The sequence below is a fragment of the Leopardus geoffroyi genome, chromosome A1 (genome assembly GCF_018350155.1).
Source record: "Leopardus geoffroyi isolate Oge1 chromosome A1, O.geoffroyi_Oge1_pat1.0, whole genome shotgun sequence".
NCBI lineage: Eukaryota > Metazoa > Chordata > Mammalia > Carnivora > Felidae > Leopardus > Leopardus geoffroyi.
The window spans coordinates 174001971-174016523 of record NC_059326.1 but is presented as its reverse complement, the minus strand read 5'-3'; the positions used below and the strand labels follow the sequence as shown (position 1 = coordinate 174016523).

Below are 14553 nucleotides of genomic sequence, written 5' to 3'. Positions count from 1 at the left end.
GTAACCAAAAGAGCACAGGTGGCTGTACTAATATGAGACAAAATAGATAAGTCAGAAGATGTTACAAGAGACAAAGGAGGATGTTATGTATTAATTAAAAGGTTCAATACAACTCTGAGATACAACAATCATAAATATTTACGTACCTAATGACAGACCATCAAGATACAAGGCAAAAACTGATAGAATCAAAAGGAAAAATAGTTCTTTTTAATTTTTTTTCTAATGTTTATTTTTGAGACAGAGACAGAGCATGAGCAGGGGAGGGGCAGAGAGAGAGAGGGAGACACAGAATCTGAAACAGGCTCCAGGCTCCGAGCTGTCAGCCCAGAGCCCAATGTGGGGGCTCGAACTCCCACACCATGAGATCATGACCTGAGCCAAAGTCAGACGCGCAACTGACTGAGCCACCCAGGCACCCCAAAGGGAAAAATTGTTCTATATTAATAGTTGGAGACTTCAATACCCAACTCTCAATAATGGATAGAATAACCAGAATGGAAGATAAGTAAGGAAAGAGAGAAGTTAAGCAACACAATAAACTAACTAGATCTAATAATTATATGCAGAATAGTCTACCAACAACAGTACCCACCTTCTTCTTGGTGCACATTCCAGGAAAGACCTTATTTTAGGCCATAAATTAAGTTCTAATAGATTTAAAATTTTTAAGTTTATTTATTTTGAGAGAGAGAGGGCAAGCAAGGAAGGGACAGAGAGAGGGGGATGGGGAGGATCTGAGGCAGCTCCATGCTGTCAGGGCAGAACCTGATGCAGGGCTCAAACTCACAAACTATGAGATCATAACCTGAGCTGAAACCAAGAGTCAGACATTTAACCAACTGAGCCACCCAGGGCCCCAAGTCCCAATAGATTTTAAAAGATCTCATAGCAAGTATCTTCATTCTGTGAAACCAGCATCAACCTGATATTAAAACCAGATATAAACACTACAAGAAAACTGTAGACCAATATCCCTTATGAACGCCGATGCAAAAATCCTCAGCAAAATACTAGCAAACCAAATTCAGCAGCATATCATATGGATTATACATCATGATCAAGTGGGATTTATCTGGGAATACAAGGATGGTTCAATATAAAAAATCAGTCAATCAAATACACTATATTAACAGAATGAAGGACAGAAACCACCTGATCATCTCAATTGATGCAAAAAATGCATTTGACAAGATTCAACACATTTTCATCCTAAAAACTAGGAATAGACGGAAACTATCTCATAAAAACCCTATATGGAAAAACCCCAGCAAACCATATTCAATGGTGAAATACTACAAGCTTTTTCTCTTAAGTTCAGGAATAAAGCAAGAATACCTGCTTTTGTCCCTTCTATTCAACATAGTATTGGAAGTTCTAACCAAAGCAGTTAGGCAAGGAAGGAAATAAAAGACATCTGAATTTAAAAGCAAGAATTATCTCTGTTCATAGATAACATGATCTTATATGAAGAAAACCCTAAAGATTCCACACAGAAAGATTGTTACAGCTAATAGGCAAATTCAGCAAGGTTGCAGGATACAAAATTAACACACAAAAATCAATTGCATTTCTGTGTCCTAACAATCTCAAAACAAAATTAGGAAAACAGTTCGGTTAACAATAGCATCAAAAACAATAAAATACTTAGAGGTAACCTAACCAAGGAGATGAACAATTTGCACACTGAAAATTATAAAACATTGCTGAAAGAAAATGAAGGCATAAATAAATGGTAAGACATCTCATGTTCATAGGTTGAAAGATTTAATATTGTTAAGATGTCAGTAGTACCCAAAGTAATCCACATATTCAGCACTATCCCTATCAAAATCCCAGCAGCATTTTTTTCAGAAATAGAAAAATCATCCTAAAATTCCTATGGAATCTTAGAGGACCCTGAATAGCCAAAACAATTTTGAAAAAGAACAAAGTTGGAGTATTCATACTTCTTGATTTTTAAACATATTACAAAGCTACAGTAATCAAAACAGTGTGGTAATCTCATAAAGACAGACCTACAGACATGTGGAGTAAAATGGAGAACCCAGAAAAAAAAAATTGTGAATATGATCAAACGATGTTCATCAAGGGTGCCAAGACCATTCAATGGAAAAAGATAGCCTTTTCAACAAATGGTTTTGGGAAAACTGGATAGCCATATGCAAAAGAATGAAGTTGGACTCTTATCCAATACCATATACAAAAATTAGCTCAAAATGGATCAAAGATCTCTTACATCATGCCAAAAACTATAAAACTCTTAGAAAATATAGAGGAAAGCTTCATGACAATTGGATTTTACATTTTTCTCTGATATGACACCAAAGATACCGGCAAAAAAAAAAAAAAAAAAAAAAGGCAAAAATAGGCAAATGGGACTACATGAAAGTTTAAAACGTGTGCACCAAAAAACACAATCTGGAATTAAAAGACAGTCTATGGGATAGAAAACATTTTGTTATTTTTTTATAAAGTATTTTTTTCACTTTTTTTTTTTAAGAGAGATTTCACACATGCACAAGCATGAGCAGAGGAGGGCAGAGAGACAGAGAAACAATCCCACGCAGGCTCCATCCCACAACTGTGAGATCACAACCTAAGCCAAAATTGAGTCGGGCACTCAACCAACTGAGCCAATCAGGCGCCCAGGGGAAGACATTTTAAAATTGCATATCTGATAAAGGGTTAATATCCTGAATATATAAAGAGCTCCTTAACTCAACAACATTTAAACATTTTATTACAAAACTGACAGAATTAAAGGGAAAATTGAACAACAAAATAATCTGATTTTTAAAAGGGCAAAGGACTTGAATGGCCATTTCTCCAAAGATGATATACAAGTGGCCAACAAGCATATGAAAGGATGCTCAACATCACTAAATCACAAAGAATGGCACATCAAAACCACAATGAGATATCATCTCACACCCATTCAGGATGACCACTATTAAAACAAAATTTTTTAACAGAAAATAAGTCACGAGTTGTGGCAAATTTGTAGAGAAATGAGAACACTTGCCCACTGTGGGTAGGATTATAAAATGGTACAACCACAGTGGAAAACTATATGGTGTTTCTTCAAAAAATTAAAAATAGAATTATTATATGATCCATCAATCCCACTTCATATATTCCCACATGCGTATATATGTAAAAGAATTGAAAGAAGGGTCTTGAAGAAATATTTGCACACCCATGTTCATGGCAGCATTATTCACAAAAGCCAAGAAGTGGAAGCAACCCAAACGTCCATCCGTAGATGACAAGGTAAACAAAATGTGGCATATACAGGTACAGTGAAATATTCTGCTTTAAATAGGAAGGAAATCCCATATGCTACAACACGGATGGTACCATAATGAGGGTATTATACTAAGTGAAATAAGCCAGTCATAAAAAGACCCTGTATAGTTTGACACACACAAAATATCTATAGATGTCATTAATATAAAAAGCATATACAATGTTGGTTACCAGAGGCTAACGGGGAGGGGGAAATGGGACGTGATTGTTCATTGTGTGTAAAGTTTCATTTTGCAAGATGGAAAAGTTCAGGAGATCTGTTGCACAACTATGTGAATATACTGAAAAATGATTAAGATGGGGTGGCTCCATTAGTTAGCATCTGACTCATGGTCTCAACCCAGGTCTTGATGTCGGGCCCCGTGTTGGGCTCCATGCTAGGCATGAAGCCTACTTAAAAAAAAAAAAAATACAGGGTCCCTGGATGGCTCAGTCGGTTAAGCATCCGACTTCAGCTCAGGTCATGATCTCACAGTTTGTGGGTTTGAGCCGTGCATCAGGCCCTGGCTGACAGCTCAGAGACTGGAGCCTGATTAGGATTCTGTGTTTCCCTCTCTTTCTCTGCCCCTCCCTTACTTGTGCTCTCTCTCAAAAATAAAAAATAAATGGTTAAGATAGTTAAGTTTATGTTATATGTCTTTTTACCACAATTTTAAAAAGAAAGTAGGCAATAGCAAATGTTGGCAAGAAAGTAGAGATACAGGAAGTCTGATACATTACTGGTGGGAATGTAAATGGAACAACCACTGTCTAAAACAGTTTGACAGTTCCTTTAAAAAATTAAACATAAACTTATCATATGACCCAGCTATTCAGCTTCCAGGTACTGACCCAAGAAAAATGAAAATATATGTCTAAGAAAGGCTTACATGTGAATGTTCATAGCAGCCTTATTCATAATAGCCAAAAAGTGGAAACAACCCAAATGTCCATCAATTGAATGGATAGGGGCACCTGGGTGGCTCAGTCAGTTGAGCCTCTGACTTCGGCTCAGGTCATGATCTCACAGTTTGTGGGTTCGAGCCCCACATCAGGTTCTGTCCTGACTGCTTGCTCAGAGCGTGGAGCCTGCTTCAGATTCTGTCTCCTTCTCTCTCTGCCCCTCCCCCGCTCACGTTTTGTCTCACTCTGTTTCTCAAAAATAAATAAAAGTAAAAAAAATAAAAAAATAAACAATTGGATAAACAAAATGTGCTATCTTCATACATGAGAATGCTATTCAGTAATTTAAAAAAAAAAAGAGCTCTTGATATATGCCGTGACATGGACAAACCTCAAAAAATATTAAGCTACATAAAAGGAGGCCACATACACAAGGTCATATAAGTGTATAGTTCTCTGTATATGAAATGTCCAGAAGGGCAAATCAGTAGAGCCAGAAAGTAGAGGAGTGGTTGCCTGGGGCTAGAGATGGGAACGGGAACTAACTATAAATAGGCATGAGGGATCTTATAAAGATATTCTAAAAATTGGTTATGGTCATGGTTACCAAGCTCAGTAAATTTACAATAAATCATTGAATTGCACATTTAAAGTGGGTGGATTTATAAGGGTTGTCAATAAAGTTGGTTTTTCTTTTTTAGTGTTTATTTATTTTTGAGAGAGACAGAGCCTGAGTGGGAGAGAAACAGAGAGAGAGGGAAACACGGAATCTGAAGCAGACTCCAGGCTCTGAGCTGTCAGCACAGAGCCCGATGTGGGCGTCAAACCCATAAACTGCAAGATCATGACCTGAGCCAAAGTTGGACGCTTAACCAACTAAGCCACCCAGGCGCCCCAAAAAAGTTGTTTTTAAAAATGAAAAAAAAAATGGGAAAGAAGGATATTCTCAAGATTCAACACCATTCTTGAGGAGTTAGAAGAAGTAAAGTGATAATTGTAGGCAATATAGGGAGGATAAAAAAGAAACTTTAAGAAAATCAAAAAGCTTAACAAGAAAAATTTTCTTAGTGTACTATATGGATTTCCAGTGTAGTAAATAATTTTAACATAGTCCTCATACTGTAAACACTAGTTGTATTTAGAATCAATTTATATATAAAACAAAACAATTTTAGCCTTGACAATGGAAAGCACTAGATGATAAAGATTAGGAAGTGAAAAGGGATAGGATCTCTGAGTAGTAGGGCTTTTATAGCATCTTTATCTTATAAAATTGGGTGTCAAGAGATACTATCTGTAGATGATGGAACATAAATTGAGATAGTTATTTTAGGAAGAGAAATGGGGAAGTGGCATAAGTGAATTAAATCTTTATCTAACACAGCAGAAGCCAATAGATAATGTCTAAAGTTGATAAATCAAGAAGTAATGATAATGAGCATTTTTTAGAGATGTTTAGAGTAACTTTCAGAAGAGTAAAATTTCACTCTAGGGTACTGCAGGGGCCAAGCAGTAGTGGAGAGTGGTGTTAGTGAAAGACTTTCATCATAAATCTAGCATAATTACTTGATTTAAAAAAAATTTGCACCAGAGTGCCTGGGTGGCTCAGTTGGTTAAGCATCAAACTCTTGATTTCGGCTCAGGTCACGATCTCATGGTTTGTGAGCTCAAGCCCCACTTACACGTTGACAGTGCAAAGCCTGCCTGGGATCCTATCTCTCTGCCCCTCTCCAGCTTGTGCACACTCTCTCTCAAAAATAAATAAACTTTTAAAAAATCATTTGCACTAATTAATGAGGATTAGAAAAAAATATGCACATTGGAAGACAAAGTTATCACATCCTTACCTATTTATTTACTTTAGAATTTTTTAACGTTTATTTATTTTTGAGAGACAGAGCATGAGTAGGGGAGGACCAGAGAGAGAGGGAGACACAGAATCCAAAGCAGGCTCCAGGCTCTGAGCTGCCACCACAGAGCCCAATGTGGGGCTCAAACCCATGAACTGTGAGATCATGACCTGAGCCAAAGTCAACACTCAACTGACTGTGCCACCCAGATGCCCCTCTCACCTCTTAAAAAAAAGAAATCATATGTGCTTACTACAATGGTTATTCGTTTTCCTGCTTACTAAACTGTACCCTAGTCCATGAGTTTATATTCTCAGAGTATATACCAACCCCCTGCTGTTTGAAAAGTTCCTAAAGAATCCAGAAACAGTTTGGGGCCTTATTCTTTGAAGTTTGAAAGCCCGAGCTCCTGGTCCTACGTCCCAGCACTTGTTTCCCAGTAAAGGGAAATCAACAAATGGTGCATGTCTGCTTGGCATGTCACAGGTACTTATACTGGCTTTTGTATACTTAAAATTATCACCACTTAAGAGACAGTGAAACTCAGAAGGGCAAGTTGAATGAGTATAGATCTGGGTTTAAAACAATCAAACAAAAATAAATACATAAGATCTGTGTGCCATCAAAGCCCATGCTCTTTACCTACAACAGTTCAGCTTTCTCAGTTAGAATCATTTCACCTGTAACAGAAAACTCAACTCAGACTTGCTTAAACAATAAGGATGTGAATCAGCTCACGTTACTAGAAGTTCAGCAGTGGTATGGACATCATGACTGCTTGATCCAGCAGCTCAACAGGATCATATAGGAACCAGTTTTTGTCTCTATTCTGATACCCACAGTTTGAGGTTTATCCTGAGACTGATAGTAAGTTTGTGAGAGACGACTTGTTATGGCTATCTATCTCTTAAAATTAGAAAGTCTACAGTCCTGAGCCTCCAGGCTCTGGGATTGCCCTGTTTTCCCTCTTTTAAAACAACCTCGATTGCCTGCTCTCTCTCAGGAGCTTCTCTTTTAGGTACAGACATACTTCATGATGCATGGCCTTTGCTTGGGCTTCATATTTAGGAGAGCCGAATGCTCACCCATCAGGAAATTGAGAGGAAATACTTCTCATTTTTTCTTCTACAGGGGCAAAATCTGCCTGGGAGAGTCCTTTTTCTGCGTTATGTGGTACAGACCCTGGAAGATGACTTCCAGCAGATCCTGAGGAGGCAACGACAGCACCTGCAGCAGTCCATTGCAAGCACTGTGCTGTCCTGTGACAAGCAGCCCCACAATGTCAGGTAACTAACTAGCACCTGAGCTCAGGGATGTTAAGAAGTAGGAGCCGTAGGTGGGCAGCTACTCAAGGCTGGAGAACATCAAATGGATGAAGTTTCATAGTCACACAATAATATAACAGGGATAGCTATTAAAACTAGAGACAAGGAGTGCCCGAGTGGCTCAGTCGGTTAAGCGTCTAACTCTTGATCTCGGCTCAGGTCATGATCTCACAGTTCGTGAGTTCCAGCCCAGCATCAGGCTCCATGCTGACAGTATGGAGCCTGCTTGAGATTCCCTCTCTGCCTCTTCCACGTGCACACGCTTTCTCACTCGATCTCAATATAAATAAGTAAAAACAAAAAAAAATTATAGATGATCCTAGAGGCGTCTGTGTGGCTCAGTCAGTTAAGCATCTAACTTCAGCTCAGGTCATGATCTCGTGGTTCGTGAGTTTGAGCCACGCATTGGGCTCTGTGCTGACAATGCAGAGCCTGCTTGGGATTCTCTGTCTCCCCCACTCTTTCTCTGCCCTCCCCCTGCTTGTACTGTGTCTCTCTTAAAAATAAATAAATAAACTTAAAAAAAAAAAAGAACTACAGACGATTCTAAAAGAAAATCTCTCTGTACCAACTGTGTGTTGAGCACCACAGCCTTCATGGTTTTTGGTTTTTCTCAAGACTGTCAGACGTCCTCTGGTGTATTTCAGAATTGTCCAGACAGCCTCAGGAGATCTAGGGGAAAACCTTAACTTGCATAAAACTTTTCACAGCTTTTATAAACCTAGATTTATTTCCATCTCCCTGAGTATCTCAGGAGAACTCTCATTTGTCACTATTAGTTTCTAAAAAGTAATATAATAGGTCCTGAGGCTAACAATAAGGTACAAGATGGTAGCAAGCATGTATTCTTTTTTTGTAGAATCAGGGCAAGTGGGAGCTTCTGGAAGCTTCAGGACAGGGAACTACTATATCTTTATATGAATAGGAGAAAATGTGATTTCTAGGGTGGCAATCTCAGGCTGGAATTTTCTTCCTGGAACTACAACTCGTGGGTTCTTTTGTTTTTTTTAATTTAAAAATTTTTTTTGTGTGTGAGACAGAGAGACAGAGTGAGTGTGGGGAGGGGCAGAGAGAGGAGACACAGAATCCAAAGCAGGCTCCAGGCTCTGAGATGTCAGCAGAGCCTGATGCATGGCTTGAACTCACACACAGTGAGATCATGACCTGAGCTGAAGTCGGATACCCAACCAACTGAAGCACCAGGCGCCCCCCATTTTTTTTAAGTTTATTTATTTTGAGAGAGACAGCACGAGTGGGGGAGGTACAGAGAGAGGGAGAGACAGAGAATCATAAGTAAGCTCCATGCTGTGTGCAGAGCCCAACATGAGGCTCGAACTCGTGAACTACAGGATCACAACTTGAGCAGAAATCAAGAGTCAGATGCTTAACCAACTGAGCTACCCGGGCACTCCAATCCTTACTTTTTTTGGAAATGGTTTTCACCAAGCTAGTGTACCAGCATCCTTTTTTTTTTTTTTTTTTTTTTAAACAGCATCATTGAAACTCTTCCACTCATATTTACATTCTCATATGTTCTTGTATGTTTGTTAAAAATAGTTTTCTAGGGGCGCCTGGGTGGCGCAGTCGGTTAAGCGTCCGACTTCAGCCAGGTCACGATCTCGCGGTCCGTGAGTTCGAGCCCCGCGTCGGGCTCTGGGCTGATGGCTCAGAGCCTGGAGCCTGTTTCCGATTCTGTGTCTCCCTCTCTCTCTGTCCCTCCCCCGTTCATGCTCTGTCTCTCTCTGTCCCAAAAATAAATAAATGTTGAAAAAAAAATTTTTTTTTTTAAATAAATAAAAAAAATAAATAAAAGTCAGTCTCTATATTACCCTGGTCTTACGGGGTTTTCTTTTCTTTTTTAACTGTGCATACAAAGAGTAAACTAGTTCTATAAGATTTAAGAAATACACTAGTTCCCAGGTTCCCTCGCCTGCATTTTTCTTTTCCACAGGGGTAGCTACTTTCCACTCTTTTAAGTGATTTTTTTTAATATTTACCTCTGTATGGCTAAATAACATGTTTATGTTGCTAATTCTTGATTTTTCATTATTAGCTATTATCTATTGACTTTCCACATGAAATAAGAGTAGTTAACTCTTTTTCCTCCCTACCTCCTCCTGGGCACACACGTTTCCCTGCCCCCATGCTATTAATTTATTTATATCATAATTTTGTTCAGATCAGTATTCAATGTTTCTATTGTTAGGACGATGTATGCTAGTCAGAGTTGAGCCAAGTCCTAAATAAACTATGATTATTTTTCCTTTAATTCATACCTTTGTGTTTCCTTACAGTTAATAATTGCCTTATTTTTAGTTCCCCTGTATTCTTTTTGCATATTGGAAGTCAACCCCAAATTCTCTATTTGGTCTAAATCTCCCCTCGATGTTTATTTGCACTGCGTCGTCATATTCTTGAAGATCTGTGGTGGAACTGTTTGACCTCCTTCAATCTGGATTAGTTGTCCTTTTTGCCAGCTTTTATCCTAAATGTGAGAATTTCCTTTGTTTCCAAAAGTTGGATCTTTCGTTTATTTGTCCTGTGTCTTCTCTTTATTGGTTTACTCCCTCATTTGATGGATCGGTCTCCAGTAGCTTCTTAGAAAGGGATGTGGAAAGTAAAATTTTGAGATGTTATATATCTGAAAATATTTTATGTTCCTATATGTTGACTGATAACTGAGTATAGATATTTAGGTTAGCAATAACTTTTCTACAGAGTACTGCAGTAAATCTTCCATTGTCTTCCACATTTGCTGTTAAAAAGTCATAACTACCTTGATTACTGATTCTTTGTATATGCCCTAATTTTTTCCTCTGAAAGTTTTTAGAATCCTATTTTCTTTGCCCAGTATGCTTGTTGTAGGTCTGTATTCATCCATTGTTCTGGGCCTTCAGTGTGCCATTTCAGTCTAGGAACATCCTTCATTCCTGGAAAAGAGTTTTTATCTCTGCTATCATGTTTTTAATTTCCAAGGGCTCTTTTACTTTGTCTCTAAATGTTCCTTTTTTAAAATAATAAATATGGGACACCTGGGTGGCTCAGTGGGTTAGGTGTCCAACTCTTGGTTTTGGCTCAGGTCATGATCTCATAGTTTCATGAATTTGAACCCCGCATCGGGCTCTGTGCTGACAACACAGAACCTCCTTGGGATTCTCTCTCTCTCTCTCTTTCTCTCTCTCTCTCTTTCTCTCTTTCTCTGTCTCTCCCCCGCCCTCTCCCTCTCCACCCACCCTCCCCTGCTCACACTATCTCTGTCTCTCTCAAAAATAAATAAACTTAAAAAAAATTAAAGTACTAAATAGTATTCTGTTCTTGTTTTCTTCTTTCATGGGTCTGTATTTCCTCATATCTTTGGTGACACTAATTATAGCCTTTGTTTTTGTTTTTTTAATATAATTTATTGTCAGGTTGGCTAACATACACTATATACAGCGTGCTCTTGGTTTTGGGGGTAGATTCCCGTGATTCATCACTTACATACAACACCCGGTGCTCATCCTAACAAATGCCCTCCTCAATGCCCATCACCCCATTTCTCCTCTCCCGTGCCCTCCCCCATCAACCCTCAGTTCTCTGTATTTAAGAGTCTCTTATGGTTTGCCTCCTTCCCTGTCTGTAACTATTTTTTCCCCTTCCCCTCCCCCATGGTCTTCTGTTAAGTTTCTCAAGTTCCACATATGAGTGAAAACATATGATATCTGTCTTCTCTGACTGACTTATTTCGCTTAGCATAATACCCTCCAGTTCCATCCATGTTGCTGCAAATGGCCAGATTTCATTCTTTCTCATTGCCAAATAGTATTCCATTGTGTATATAAACCACATCTTCTTTATCCATTCATTAGTTGATGGACATTTAGATAGCCTTCGGTCTTGTTTATTCTCTGTATAGTCTTATTTTCTCCCAAGTTACCTTTTTAGGGGGAGGGGAGAGTTGGTTTGGGCTATTTTGGTGCTTATCTGTCTTATTAGAATATCTCCCTAAGTGTGTAATAAACCTTGGTAGTCTGTGTTGTGACAGACTCAACAGCTGATGGAAGCTGAGTCCACGGGAGGACTCATCATTTCTACACTTCCCTGTTCTTAGAAAATACCTCGTCATGTCTTTAAGTCTTTCCTCTTGGGCTGGATGGGTTTTCCAGAGAAGACTTCCAGTTTTCCACATGAAGGGTAAAGACCAGGATGCCAGGTTTTTAGAAGACAAGTGTGGGAAAATAGCCAGGGTCTCTGCGCTCAGCATATGTTCACTTAGTGCTGCTGTTACGCTTTGATGCCCTTGCCTCCCAGCTGTGCCTGGTGTCCTCGTCCAGAGACCCTCTGTTTTATCTCTCCACGATGTTAACCTGCAGTGTAGGGTCTAAATTTCTCTTAAAGAGCTTACAAACCATCATATTCGTTTTCCCTTACGTCCTTTCATCCTCGCTTCAGAGAAAACTTGCACTGTCTTTGGCAGAGCTTATTGAGGATTCTTTTTCTTTTTTGGTAAATATGCTTACATAGGATTGCTCTTCTCTACTGCTAATTTAGGATTCAGCTTTCTCAATTCTGCTAAGTCACTTAAAATCCATCCCTTTGCTAAAGTCATAGATTTAGATTAAAAATCATCCTGAAAGCATGATACACTTGCCTTATTTAATTAGTTAATTGGTTACCTTTGATTTTATAATCAGCATCTCGTAACTCACTCCCCAAATCAAAGGCTGGGACCTTGACGGTTACCTGCATCTAACCATATATCCATCCTCCATCACCTACTTTTGCACCTTCCTGCACCCAAAGTGATCAGCATCTTGAATGTTTATCAATTCCTTTACTTTTTTATGTAGTTTTAGTTTATGTGTTCCTGTAAAGTATATGTTTTTATTTTAGTTCCTTCCTGCTATATATTAAAGGATATCATGCTATACATAATCTGTTGGGACTTTAATTTTCCACTGTATATTATAGAGTGTAAGATTTGTCCATAGTGTTACTTATCACTGTAGTTTATTTTCACTACTATGTAATATTCTATTTTGTGACTATACTTCATTTCCTTTCCATCTTCTAAAATTTCACTGTTGTCTCCCTTTTCTCTTCTCCCTTGTGGCTTTTTAAAAGAATTATTTAGTCTAATATTAGTGGGATTTTAGGAAGGAAGAATATTAGAAGTGTGTATTAAGTCCACCATTTTTACCTGGGTTACCTAAGTGATCATCAAAAGCAATTTTGACTGTATGAGAATATGAGATGTTTTTACCTTACTAACTTTAAGAGCCTACACCCTATAGAAAGTATGACTCCATTGCATATACTCTAAACCTTGTTTACTAGCATTAATGGATGACACCTAATCATAGAAAGCCAGCAAGGACCTCTTTGGTCATCAGGTCTAACTTTCCACCTGCTCAAGAGGCCATAGATAGTACTCTCTGACCTCAGAGGTGCCTTTCAATAATTAGAACTCACAAAAATGTCAGTATTTTAGTTAGCTCTTATAACCTTACTACAGTTAAATGTGGGGTTTCCATTAGACTTATTTAAATATTGAAAATCTCCAAAGAGTCCTCCTGGTTGCCTTTGGGGAAATCTTGGGCCTTGGAACCTAGGTTAAGGCTGCAGTTTTGATTATCATACCATAAGACAGAAGTTTAACCTTTTTTTTTTCTTATTTTCCACTACAGGGATGTTATCAAGTGGTTGGTCAAAGTAGTGACTGAAGACGGATTAACTCAACCCACAAATGGAAATCAAACCTCTTCAGGAACAGGAATCTTGAAGGCCACTAGTAGCCATCCTTCTCCCCAGCCTAACCTGACAAAGAACACCAATCAGCTGTAAGGGGCAGACAGAAGTTGTCTTTCCCAGGGCTATTGGGATTTATTGCTTTAGAGAACAGCACCTTTCCTAGAAGAAGCTTCCACAAAATTAGTTAGCTCTTATAACATAGACTGATTCTTACTAAAGACTATCTTATTTTGACTAAAGGCTAAATTCTAATGCCAAAGCTAAACAAAAGCAGATGATTTCCCTCTTAGATAAATAGGACTTCACTAAGTGAACATAAATTCACAAAGCTGAAGTGAAACGAAAGCTAGGGGATACTGACTTCCATCCCCTGGATTCCCAGAGACAGTACAGGGTTACAGCTAGCTACTCATTACTTCAGCTGTCCACCAACAAAAGAAGAACAAGAATCATGGATAGTGGGTGTTCCAGCAGCCTGTAGCCTTCAGGGACCTTCATGTCTCTCCTTCAGGCCTGGGAGAAGAGTAGCTGTTTAACCTGCAGATTCCAACAGGTTATAACAGCCTGTTAGAACAGAACAGGGCCATTCCCATCACCTCAGACCACACGGAAAAGACCCCATCACCTCAGACCACACTGAAAAGAGATTTCCTGGCATTTCTTTTATGGGATTGAGAGTAGTCTTGGCATTTTTTGAGAGAGGCCAGGATTTTAGATCCAGAGCCGTCATTGCACAAGTAACCTACTATTCCAAGTCAGTCATATTGTTAAAAGCCACTCACGCTTGACATTTTAAATACAGCGTTTGTGTCTAAATTCACAATGCTATTTTCTAATCTGGTTGCATCGATCTGATTTACACATAAGGCCTATGGGTTTTAACTAACAGACAATCTTGTATCTAAAAGGAGAATGTTTAGAATGATAAAGCATTTGCTTGACAGATTGGGGGAGGCACTAAAGTAGGGTTATCCTAGAACCCCACTTATAGAGACCTAACAGAGAGGCAGACACTGTGCCTTCAGTGGAAGATAGTCCATATTATAATCTAAATTACTATGATTTATTATAAGTAAATAGGAGTAGAAATAAAAATAAGGCCCTCTGAAAGTCAGTTTATCATGATCTTAATAACAACAGTAAGCACTACCATCTACCATTAATGAGTGTGTATCTGCCAAATATCTTACACAGCGCTCACAACTTTATGAAATAGGTAGTATTATTTCCTCTTTTTAGAGATGAGAAGACTTGGGCTCAGAGCAGTCTAGTAATTTGTCCAAAGTTGAACAGCTTGTCATTGCAGAGCCAGAAACTGATGCCAAAGCCCCTGGGCCACCTACTGTGTTACTAGCTGCAGATTTTCTGAAAACAGCCCTTTCTTCCATCACAAATAATAATGCATGTTAGAAAAGACTGACTTCACGCCAGGCCCATCTTTCTGCAGGGTGGCCTAC

The 14553-nt window shown here is 38.7% G+C and overlaps 1 protein-coding gene across 2 annotated transcripts in view; it reads left to right on the top strand.

The window, feature by feature from the left end:
* Nucleotides 1-14553, top strand: part of SIMC1 (SUMO interacting motifs containing 1) — an 80430-nt gene that overhangs the window by 46090 nt on the left and 19787 nt on the right. For both annotated transcript variants that reach the window (XM_045500953.1, XM_045500952.1), the window contains exons 5-6: nucleotides 7173-7327; nucleotides 13033-13185. In XM_045500953.1, the coding sequence (XP_045356909.1) occupies nucleotides 7173-7327; nucleotides 13033-13185 (308 nt within the window). The remainder of the gene's footprint in view (nucleotides 1-7172; nucleotides 7328-13032; nucleotides 13186-14553) is intronic.